The 12,668-nt window shown below is 38.9% G+C and overlaps 1 protein-coding gene across 4 annotated transcripts in view; it reads right to left on the bottom strand.

Moving 5' to 3' along the window:
- The window catches only part of LOC127451336 (NHS-like protein 2), a 126,964-nt gene that overhangs the window by 104,391 nt on the left and 9,905 nt on the right, over positions 1-12,668 (bottom strand). Inside the window, exon 1 of one of the 4 annotated variants that reach the window (XM_051715954.1) lies at positions 6,492-6,722. The exons of the other annotated variants lie outside the window; for them this stretch is intronic. Within the exon in view, the coding sequence (XP_051571914.1) occupies positions 6,492-6,582 (91 nt within the window). The 5' untranslated portion in view covers positions 6,583-6,722. Of the gene's footprint in view, positions 1-6,491; positions 6,723-12,668 lie in introns of those variants that run through there. 4 annotated transcript variants of the gene reach the window in all.

Genomic DNA, 12,668 nt, shown 5'->3' with positions numbered 1-12,668 from the left:
TATGTAAAAAAGAATTACTTTGATAAACCCTTTGGCCTTTAGTTACATTATAAAATTATCAGAACAAAATTAACCAGTTATAACCGGTTACCAGCATTTTAAAATAAAGTTTTCACTCCGAAACAATTGAAAACCACTTTGTTCCGGTTTTCGGTTATGCTTTGCTAAAAATTTCCTTCGTTTTCGGTTTTCGTTTTCGTTCCTTGAACCGTTCCCTGGTTTCACCAAATATTATTACATTCCTCGGGTCTTTAGCAACCTGGCACAAATTGATCTACAAAATGGCCAGAAATATAGTATAGTTTACTTCCACGTGCTTCTTCGTCAAATAGCAATGTCAAATGTAAAGCAATGTTTTTGCAAGTTTGGCTTTTTTTTATTATTGTTACACTATTCAAAAGAGAAAAGTTGAGGAATACTAAAGAGGTGTGGATATAACTCCAAAACATTGATGAAGTAGAGGGGATAGAATGAGGTCCTGGTTCACTAAAGACCCGATATATGCATTCAGTGGTCATAAAATTGTCTTTTTTTTTTTAAAGATGGAACTGAATTACAGCAGGTGTTCTGAGATCACATTCACTATTATGGTCAAATGGAGCCGTCCAGGCAGGTAATGCATTATAACATACTTTAAATGCATCAGATACATTTTGAGAAATTCAAGTACAAGTAAAATGTTTAACAAAAACAGTCTCAACTGTAACAACAAATCACAAACTCGTCTGTTTTGAGTTAATAATAAAACAATACAGCAATAACCAGTCCCTAAAATATCTCTTTTAATCTCCTCCAAAAACACATAATGAGAGAGAATCAAAGAGAATCTCGGCTCTTCAACATTCTGGAGCCGTTGCCTGGATCTCAATCAAAGGATTTTGAGAAACCGGTTTTCATGAAATATGGATCAAATGAAATGCAAGCGTCTCACCCAGAGAGCCACAAACATCCAGCTCTTAAAACTCTTCTCTGAGTACCTAAAAAGTAAACACTGATTAAAACACTGATTAAAACACTTTTCTGAAGTGTCCTATTAAGTCTTACAAACCACACACAAAAACATTTACTCACTTTCAAAAGGTTCTGTGAAGGTTATGCTGTGAGGTATAGGGCACCAAAGGCAAAAAAAAAAAAAAAAAAAAAAAAAAAGAATGCCAGTGAAAGCTGTTCTCTCCATTACTGAGCGCTCACATGAAAAACTAGAACTTTAGTTTGGCTGCACTGAGGTAAGAGTCTCTCCCATCTGATAGTGTCATATGATGATTGGAGCTGAAGGTCTCCATGCCCCATGCCTAAAGGGTACGGCTCAATGCTTTGCATTATTCTGCTGCTTTCTATCTTTTTCAGTAGCAAGTATGAAAAGAATTGTAGATGTTGAGTCAGTGTGCAGAAATCTGAGGCCTGACTGGTTGATAGACAAGTTGACTGATACAGCAGTCATGAGGCAAACTAGTGAAGCACCGAAATTAAAATTATTGGCCGAAACTGAAAATTCTGGACACACTGGGTTAAAACCAAAAACTAAAACTGATTATTTTAAATTAGACATTACTTTGAATAATTGAACATATTCTAAATATTATTAGGGATGCACGGAAACCACTTTTTCTATAACTACACATTTCATTATAAAATAGAGTGGACAGAAAATAATTACTTAAATAAAATTTGTAGCCCAGAAAGAAAACCTTTATTTGGTAACAATTAAAATCTCCTTGTATGTGGACCTGGAATGTGGAATAGATTCTTTAGTGGATCTCTTTTGTGTTGTCTTTAGTTGTGAAAGGATACAAAATTACTTTATCAATTTAAATATTATTGTTATTTTAAATATATTATTATTATTATTATTAATTTTGATAATAATAATTATATTAATAAAATAGTAATAATAATATAGTTATTTAATAAAATTTCAGTTGTAGTTTCTCAGCTTTAAAACCCTTTGGCTTTTATTTTGGTGGAACACTCCAAGAAGAACTTAAGAGTTTCTTCTGCTAGTTCACAGTAGTTTTTAATATGCTTCACATTTAATGTTTTAAGCGAACCAAGCTGTCAAGCATCTATATCTAAAATAGAGCTAGTGTGGAGTGCTTACATATTGAAAGCCACAGCTCATCACGAGTCCGCTCGGGCTATGTGTGTGTGTCAACAACAGAGCAAGGCTCACTCATTGAAGTGCATTGCACATGCAGACTATATACAGTATATTTACTTATTAAATGCATCCTTTATGATTTACAAAACTATTATGTGTCTTCAAGAGACATTGAATATAATGCACGAGTCATATGGACCAGAGGCGTGGTGCCCCGTTAGATTTTTGATCCAAGAGGATTTTGAATAGATTATTTGAACTTCCAAAAATGTATTTTGTACCTTCGATAATTAAATTAAATGTTTATTGCATGTAAAAAAGAATGTCTGTGGCAGAAATCTTTATGTCTAAATTTTGTCAGTCCAAATCCAATCGAGTCACATATGTTCCCCTATACGCAGTGTCCAGTAGCTGCTTCGGACATCACGCTCAAAGGGAGGGTCGAGCACCAAGAGAGAGCGTTGTGTTATGGTAATAAAAACTAATTAATTGCATCAACTTCAGTGCAGTTAATGTTTGCCAACTATGTATCTGTGGAACAGTCAATTCAGTTTTTGTTTTTTTGTATAATCTAATAAAGATTAATCTAATCTGTGATCTTTTTTTATTGCTGATATGTGCCGTCTTTACACTCACTTTTCTTCATGTTTAAAGAATGCAGCAGCATATTATCTCATTTCAGTGTGAATCCTCTCCTTTACAGTCATCATAAAAACTCACAAAAGGCGGTTTTACATGCTTCTTTCAAGTCATATTAGAGCTTGACTGTAACAACCATGACACACAATAGCACAGAATACCAGAGGACTGGAAAATGCTCTATCTTAATGTGCTAATAACCAAGACAGTGATCACTTAACTTCTGGGGATGTGGACTTTAATATGCAACATAAACAATGCTTTTTCGCCATGTGTGTTTCCTGTTTTTGGCCTTTTTTCTCTTTCAGCTGAAAACCGAAAATGGCCTCAAATGCCATTATCCATCATCTATTTACTCTTGACGAAACGCGGTTCTCCTAGCCAGCAATGGCAATGAAACGGAGTAGAACAGACATGTTTTAGTTAATCTTGTACTGCTCTTCAAAGACATGCGTGTTTACATAGCATGCATGTTTACAGAAACCAACTAAAAATAGCACAGATGGGTGAAGAAAAGCAAGACGCAGAATGGGGGTCTCCTTTTAGGAGTTATATCTTGATATTGTGTCTTTTAAAAGCAGCCCGAGATGCATGATAACGGTTGAAGCAGTTCATCTATTGCATGTTTATTTAGAAAAAAATAGTGCAGATGGGCACAAGAAGGTGTCTTTCGTAAGTCCCCTTTGGTGTGCAGGAATATTAGGCCCATCTGTCTTGTTCTCTCTTCTACACCTTTCTGACTGAGTGCCAGTGGGCGGGCCAAGTGTGCAATGATGTAAAAGTAGGCGTTGATGTCTTGCTGTAGAGGCAACCATGTGCTGATCTATTCATCTGTGTGACATCACAAAGTAGGAAAAAATTCAAACAAGCCGTTTTTGCCGCTTGGTTTAAATAAATGCTTTTTTGAGTTTTGAGGAAGTTTTGAGTTCTGAAACATACAATATATGGTTATAGCACAATGAACTATTACATGTCAAAAGATCAATGAAAATTGTATTCCTCATGTCATGGCCCCTTTCAGACAAACATATCAGGCATGATTCAAAGCTAATATAGGTATAGGAAAGAGGCTTCAAATATGTCTGCTCACATGTAAATAAGTTTGAACATTTCAGTAAGATTATGTTACGAAATAAGTTTGCAATTCTACAACTCACAATGCATACACAGATGAGTCAAACATTGTGACCCCTCACAGGTGAAGTTAATAGTCAATGTGTTAAATGCAGGAGAAATTGGCAGGAGTAAAGACTTGAGCGACTTTGACAAGGGTCAAATTATTATGGCCAGATGACTGGGTCAGAGCATCTCAGAAACTGCAAGGCTTGTGGGGTGCTCCCAGTCAGCAGTGGTGAGTACCTACTGACAGTGGTCCGGGAAGGGACAAACCACAAACCGGCGACAGGGTGTTGGGTGCCCAAGTTTCATTGATTCATGAGGGCAACAAAGGCTGACCCGTCTGGTCCAAACCGACCGAAGGTCTACTGTGGCACAAGTCACAGAAAATTTTTATGATGGTTATGGGAGGAATGTGTCACAACACACAGTGCATCGCATCTTGCTGCGTATGGGGCTGCGTAGCCACAGACCGGTCAGAGTGCCCATGATGACCCCTGTCCATGTCGAAAGCACCTACAATGTGCACGTGAGCATCAGAACTGGACCTCGGAGCAGTCGTGTACGTGTGCACCGTTTACCTGGGGAAGTGATGGCACCAGGATGCACTGTGGGAAGATGACAAGCCGGTGGAGGGAGTGTGATACTCTGGGCAATGTTCTGCTGGGAAACCCTGGGTCCGGCCATTCATGTGAACGTTAATTAGACACGTGTCACCTACCTAAACATCGTTGTAGACCAGGTACACCCCTTCATGGCACTGGTATTCTCTGATGGCAATGATCTCTTTCAGCAGGATAATGCACCCTGCCACACTGCACACATTGTTTGAGAAACATGATGAAGAGTTCAAGGTGTTGCCCTGGCCTCCAAATTCCCCAGATCTCAATCCGACTGAGCATCTGTGGGATGTGATGGACCAACAAGTCTGATCCACAGTGGCTCTACCTCACAACTTACAGGACTTGAGGGATCTGCTGCTAATGTCTTGGTGCCAGATACCACAGGACACCTTCAGGGGTCTTGTAGAGTCCATGCCTCGGCTGGTCGGCGTTGTTTTGGCGGCACACGGAGGACCAACAGCATATTAGGCAGGTGATCATAATGTTTTGGCTCATCAGTGTATGTATATTCAAGATACATTCTCTGAAAGCAAGTCTAAATATCTTATATGTTGCTTCTCAAGTAAATGTGTCTTGTTTTAAGGATCTTTAGATCATTTTAAATGGAAAACAAGACATAAACTCATGATAACAATAGGATTTTCTTTACTGAATTAAACTTAAAAATCCAAGTTTTTTTTTTCCTGTAATTCAGTGAATGCCATTTAGAGGTATTTTTAAAAGATTATTTTGTCTTCTTTATAGTTAGTAAGCAGATGATTAATGCAACCTTTTAAGTCGGGGCACAAGCTGAATAATCGGTTAAGAGCTAATGATTAATCATAGCAATAATCGCCTGAATAGTCGAATAATCGTTCTAATAATCGTTAGTCGATTATCAAAATAATCTTAAATTGCAGCCCTATACCAGATGCACTTTTGTTTGGTCTGCTCACATACAAGCATTTCACTGATACCGGTGTCATCTTGTTTTGTCATGTGACTCCAGGCTTCGAAAATGTAACCCTTAAATGAAAGCTTAGAGTCTCCTGATATGAGGACAGTTGGTTTAAATTAATTTAAACTATGTGTAGGGTACAGGGAAGCCAAAATTCAATGTGCTTATTTGAGGATGCAGGATCACACGAGGTTAAAACAAAACCAAAAAATTACTTGAGAAGCAGAATGGCATAAGATATTAAGTCTTGTTTTCAGAGAAATATAACAAAATGTTGTGGCCTTTATGCTTAAAACATTACCAGTGTTTTCTCTCTGAAATGATTTTTCTTACCCCGTTGGCAAATAGTTTTTTCTTGTTCCAAGTATAAGTTACAAAATGTTGTTATATTTCTCTGAACACAAGACTTAATATCTTATGTCATTTTGAAAAAGAAAAATACATTAATATAACATAATTTGAAGACAAAATGTCTTATGCTTAGATATTTTTACTGGAAAACAAGACAAATGTAAGAAAATATGTTTTTTGCAGTACACTTTCTTTCTTCCATGGAACACAAAAGGAGGTGTTAGTTACGCAGAATGGTAACTTCAGTCACCATTCACTTTCATTGTATGGAAAAAAGATGCAATGAAAGTGAATGGGGACTAAAGCTGTCACTTCCTAACATTTTGCTTAACATCTTTTGTGTTCCATGAAGGAAAAAAAGTCAAATGGGTTTGGAACAAAATGCGGGTGAGTAAATTATTTTTGGGTGAAGCTTTTTTACAGTTGAAATGCATGCATGAGGTTGCTGAGGAGTACACTGTGTGTTTGTGAGAGGATGTTGAGAGAGCAGATCAATGATTTTGTGTCATTTCAGTATGTTGCAAGTCCATTGTCATGAATGTGTGTCCAGTGCATACCTGAGACTGTCGAACATCAGTACACAGCCCTACTATCCATATACACACAGGTCCTGCACAGTCACTACATTGTGAGTCACATAAATTTGCACACACCTGCACCCCAACACACACCTAACAGTGTTAAAACCTGATGCAATACAAAGATAAACGCTGTACAGGTCTGTTACCTCTAAAGAAGGGCATAGCCAACGCTGCCTCCGATTCTCTGGTATCCTCCAGCCTGCCCTGTCCTGGAGACCTCCGCCTCTTCCAACGCATCACTGTACCGGTCCGATTACACAAACTCACACTGTCTGCTGATCCTCTGTAAAATTGTCTGTGCTGGGTAAATGACAAGCCTGGAATGTGCTTTTACCCTCGTGTCGCATTCTGAAGATGCCACACACACACAAACACACACCTAACAGTGTTAAGACAGAATCAGGAGGAGAGAATGTAGCTGCATGCATTTCCCTTTCATACTTTCTCTCTTTCTCTCTCTCTATTTGCCTCACCAGTTCTGTGTCTTTCCATCCTTTACTGCAGCAATTCTACAGCGTCAGCCTTAAATCACACTCTCACACACACACACACACACAAACAAACACTCTTAAACATGCACAGACTACACACTCAAACTAACACCAGTACTACACACCTACTGTTACCTCATCATGTAATGAATAAAATAAATCATTTACATCATCTATTGTTAAAGAAACACATAAAGAAACATGAAGCTCCTAATACAGCCCAAATCATCCATTACTAAAGTTTAAAACTTGGAAAAAAGCCAATGCAGCCCACCCATAAAATGTCAGCAAGGTGTCAACAGGCATTTCAGGCCACTCTTAACAAAAGCTGTCCTACAATATTCAGTCAGTTCAGGACAGTAACTATCAAAACAGCTATACTAATCATATGCATTTTCAATGTCTTTACATACTTCTATGCACTCTCTATTTGGTGGACCAGCACAGGTTGCCATGCAGTTGATTAAACTATAAAATGCAGATGGAACTGAATCAAGTGGAGCTATATTATACACAGTATTGGGTAGTAATGGACTACTGTAATCTGTATTAAATGTGCGTAATCAGATTACAGCTACTTTTTAATGAAAGGAGTGTAAATTGGTACTTAGTCTAATACACTTAAAATTAGACTTTCATCAAAACCTGCAATACGTCATCCAAAAGTATTCATATCATATTAGCCAAAAAGTTATATCTAAAGAGTTCATTACTGATCATTTATCAGTACCAGATTATATTTCAGAAGTAATCTACCCAACACTGATTATATATATTGTATATTTTCAAATGAATTCATCTTACACTGCCAGTAAAGCCAACCCTCACCCTAAGTGATGTGATAGCATCTGCCAGTGCTCCCTGTGTTTGTGTTGTGGTCAGAAGCACTCCAAAGACTGGAAATTAGTGGCCAGTGGAACCTATTTACAAGCAACACACTGTGGGTTTTGCGTTTTCATGGCTGGAGATGTGGAGTAAAAAAAACACTAAGCAACAAATTTATGGGACATACCATGCGCCGTGTCGCTGATGCATTTATCTGAGGGCTCGGCTGCTATTTTGAAGTTAAGTCGAGTTATTTTATTTGTCATTTCCACAGCTATCATAAGGTTTACTGGGCACTGAAATGCTTAAGATGAGGCTCTGACTGCAGGACATTGACAGTACAGCCAACTGTGCAAAACAGGAGACAGAATATGTAAACACAAAGGTAATGACAGAAAGCATACAAGTAATACAAAACTTCTACAAGTACATAGGCAAGTAATTAGAAGGTAAAAAGTTTAAAATAAATAAAAACTAATATATGTTAACCAAGAACAGTAATGCAACAAGGAGTGCTGAAGTCGACTGATTTTAGTAATAGAACTACCTATCTGATCTCTGTGTAAAAGTAAATGCTGACACCATTCTAAGGTTTTTTTAACTTGTAGTTTTGTTCCAAAATCATAGGTGAAGATTGTCATTTTGACCCCCCTCTACAAAATAATGGATAAATTACTAAGTTCAGGCATGAAACTCTGAATGATGCAAGATGATAGGTTATTTAAACTTGTTTTCTATAAGCCAGTCAACTCGCTCACATGTGATATGCCAAGCCAACAGTTAGCCAATCAGCTAGCTCACATGTGACATGTCAAGCCAATCGGCTCACATGGTGTAAGCTGATAGGTCCTTCGATGTGTAATCGGATAGCCAATCAACAAGAGAGAGTACCTGTCTTTGCCTAACATTTAAATTGCTCAGTTTGCAAGTAAGCCAGTTTCACTGCACGAGCTGCAAGAGGTTTCTCTGAAACCCTCCACCTCCCCAGCTCCACGGGTCTATATGTGCTACACAGGGACTGTATTTATGTCAAATTGTTTGTGTCATACATGCTGACGTAGCATGCCTTGTATTTATATCTAATTGTGCAGTAGCAGCAGCATGTTCAGATGCTTAACTCAGTATGTCTGTGTATGTTCTAGCAGTAGCAAGCCTCTGTACTTGTTCTGCAGCATCAGCATAGCAGTTCCACTAAGACAAATATCTTATCAATATGTCATAACCACATTAACATGCAATTTTTATTTTGATTTTTTTTTTTTGTGATGAACTGAACTCAGTAAATATTGATCCATGGTACTAATATTATGGCTTTTATCATCATTTATGTTTATCTTTTTTCAGAAAAAGTATTCACAAAATCTAAGATTTCAGCTGGGAAGATTCTGAAATTTGGTTGATTTGAAAAGGAATGGCCCTAATGGAACAGGAACACTCAGGAACTCTTGATGTAGATGGCAATGTAATGCAAGCCATGCAGAGTTTAGTGTATCATTATAAGTCATTTTTGAGTGCATCCATGTACAGCAGGCAGGTGCGTGTGTGTTTCAGTGAGTGCAGACTGGGTGGGGCTTGAGGCCTGTGGTGCTGTACAGCACAGGGGTGTGTTCACACATACGGTTCTCATTATGGCACCAGAATTAAAACTCAGTGTGAGACTCAAAGCTGGTACTGTCTGTTCTCTTATTGCATTCTGACACCTCTCTCCTCCAGAACACGCACAGAGTGATGAACCTGCCAGTTCGATGTTGAGCTATTTGGAACAAATCCCAAAAATTCAACACAATTAAGAAGCAACAAACATGACACTACACAAAGTGCATTATTCTGAGTAAAACAAATCTGCCTCTCTGATTAAGATAAGAACTATTCTAATCATACACTGATGACCCAAAACATTATGACCAAATAGCATGTATAATATGTTTGTGTACACACATATGGAAAACTGATTATTAACTGTTATTGCACAGAAAATCAACGTGATATAGTAGTCATTTTTAAGAATACAGTACTCATTTGTCTTGTGATAAACAATTAAATAGATATCTTGTGATAGTGACTTACACTGATGAACCAAAACATTATGACCACCTGCATAATATGCCGTTGGTCCTCTGCATGCCGCCAAAACAGTGCCAACCCGCTGAGGCTTGGACTCTACAAGACACCTGAAGGATATTAGCAGCAGATCCTTTAAGTTGCGAGGTGGAGCTGCCATGGATCGGACTTGTTGGTCCAGCACATTCCACAGATGCTCAATCGGATTGAGATCTGGGGAATTTGGAGGCCAAGTCAACACCTTGAACTCTTCATCATGTTCCTCAAACCATTAGCGAACAATGTGTGCAGTTTGGCAGGGTGCATTATCCTGCTGAAAGAGGTCACTGCCATCAGGGAATACCATTGCCATGAAGGTGTGTACCTGGTCTGCAACGATGTTTAGGTAGTTGGCACATGTCTAATTGATGTCCACATGAATGGCCGGACCTGGGGTTTCCCAGCAGAACATTGTCCAGAGTATCACATTCCCTCCACCGGCTTGCTGTCTTCCCACTGTGCATCCTGGTGCCATCACTTCCCCAGGTAAATGGCACACACGTACGTGGCCGTACACATGATGTAAAAGAAAACGGGACTCATTGGACAAGCGACCTTCTTCCACTGCTCCAAGGTCACACATTGTAGGTGCTTTCGACAGTAGACAGAGGTCATCATAGGCACTCTAACCGGTCTGCGGCTGTGCAGCCAAATACGCAGCAAGGTGCGATGCACTGTGTGTTGTGACACCTTTCTCCCGTAACCATCATTACAATTTTCTGTGACTCCCACAGTAGACTTTCTGTCGGTTCGGATCAGACGGGATAGCCTTTGTTGCCCTCGCGCATTTCTCCTGCATTCAACACATTGACTACAAGAACTGATTGTTCGCTTACCATATAATCTACCCAGACCTTGACATGTGGCCTTGTTAGGAGATGATCAGCGTTATTCACTTCACCTGTGAGTTGTCATAATGTTTTGGCTTATCGGTGTAGATAACTTTTCTTACCTTCTCTGCTGTTTGCGTCCCTCTTCTATAAGCCACTTCACTTGCTCCCCAACATCTTGAATTCATTTCTCACCTATTACATCCTTGCCAGACTCAGACCATTTTTGACCTTCATAAGGAGCCAATCTCTAACATAATATCAATTCTTTAATTGCTAATAGAGTACTGATAAAACAGAATGAACTACACCAGTACCAGGTGTAGATACAGACAAAACTAGAGTTATTTAACATAGAGACTGTAACATTTCGAGCATTGCTCTGTTTATTCATTCTCATTATGTTACGGTTGTGAGTGGTGATTCAGCTAAAGTCCATACAATACAAACAGAGGGATTTTGTTTTCTTTGGCCGCCCAGTGCTCAGAGTGTGAGCAGAGACTACAGTAAGTGCACAACATGTAAACTAGCAATGCTTGGAAGGGTCCTGGCATTTTCCACCAATCAGGGTCCAAAGTTAAATGTCTCCATAGTAATGGCAGCTGCAATATGGATCTATCATGACTCAGAGTTATTCCCCTTTTGATGTAACTTGAGGTCATTTCAGTCAAAGCTAATGCTCTGCACCCATAAAAGAAGACCTGTTGTCTGGTTGCCATGGTAACAAGCATATAATAGTTACTCTCTGTTTGTGGATGGTTTTTGAGAAGATATGGCTGTTTCTTGTTACCTTACGCCAACATGCATCTCTCTTGCTACCTCAACATAAACAGCCGTTTTTGCACAAGTATTTGATTACATACTCACAGAAAGAGGCATGTATTATTGATTACTTTTTAAGGCTACATTGAGTGTAATTCTAATTAGTTTAGTTTACTATTGCTAAAACATGAAGAGAGAGAATGAAAAAATGCATTACAGTATGATGCAACTGCACAGCTGCAAAACTTCTGACAGATACTTTTTAAACACTAGTGACTGGTCTAATCCAGAGTTTGTGGGATATGCTTCTATGTGTGTGTGTGTGTGTGTGTGTGTGTGTGTGTGTTTGTCAAGGCCGAGAGGAAATGTAGCTCCTCTTTCTCTTCCGATAGGAATCTAAAGGGAGAAGACAGAGTAAACACATAATGGGATTCACACAGTGTATGAAGCGCCTGACATTTTCCAGCCTCATTTTTAAAACATACCCAAGTCAGGACTAAAGAAATGGCACACACACAAAAAATTATATGGGGAAATGGACTTTTGTATGCATTTTGTAATGTGTACTAATACTCTCACAACTACACATTCATTTAAGCAAAAGTGTGTCTGTTTATGTAATGCTTCAATGTGCCTGGGGGGCAATTGCATGTCAACCTCTGCTGCATTACAACACTATTGTGTCATAGTATGTGCTGGAAGGACTGCAGTGTATTACTAACACACACTCTCTGGTATAGTCTTAGAGCCAAAGACATTCTTGCCAAGAGTTTCACAACTGCCTAGAGATGGGACGCCAGGACAGGAAAGGCGAGCACTGCGTTACTTATGTTCAACATAAAAACACATGCACAGTGTTTCTACAGCACAACCTTGGCTCATGTGACTTCGTCAGTTTGTGCTTATGCTGAGTTTCTTTCACATTATATTTCTGTAAGCATCTGGAACACAGACAAACATTGTTATGGAGCTGGTCCCAGCGGCATGACGTCTCCAGTGTAATTAGACTGCCAATACCTGCATCTCCCATTTCTTAGCCGAAAGTCCCAGACACAGTTTAGCACATCCTGACCTGCAGCTCAACTGGAAGAGGTCATGGGTTAGACTCCAAAGGAACACACAAACTGATCAAATATACTGTATAATGTATGTCATTTTAAGAAATGTACCAATGTATCGGTCAAACATCAATATCGGCCAATAAAAGCAATTATCCAACTATTAGACATCAGCTGATTGATTAAAAATAGCTGGAGATCAGGGCCAATTATTTCCTGTCAAAAGGGGGTGGGAAAAATGAGTCAGACAATTAGCC

This window comes from Myxocyprinus asiaticus, chromosome 2 (genome assembly GCF_019703515.2).
Source record: "Myxocyprinus asiaticus isolate MX2 ecotype Aquarium Trade chromosome 2, UBuf_Myxa_2, whole genome shotgun sequence".
NCBI lineage: Eukaryota > Metazoa > Chordata > Actinopteri > Cypriniformes > Catostomidae > Myxocyprinus > Myxocyprinus asiaticus.
Note: the sequence above shows the minus strand (reverse complement) of the source record. Positions and strands in the feature narration are given on the sequence as shown.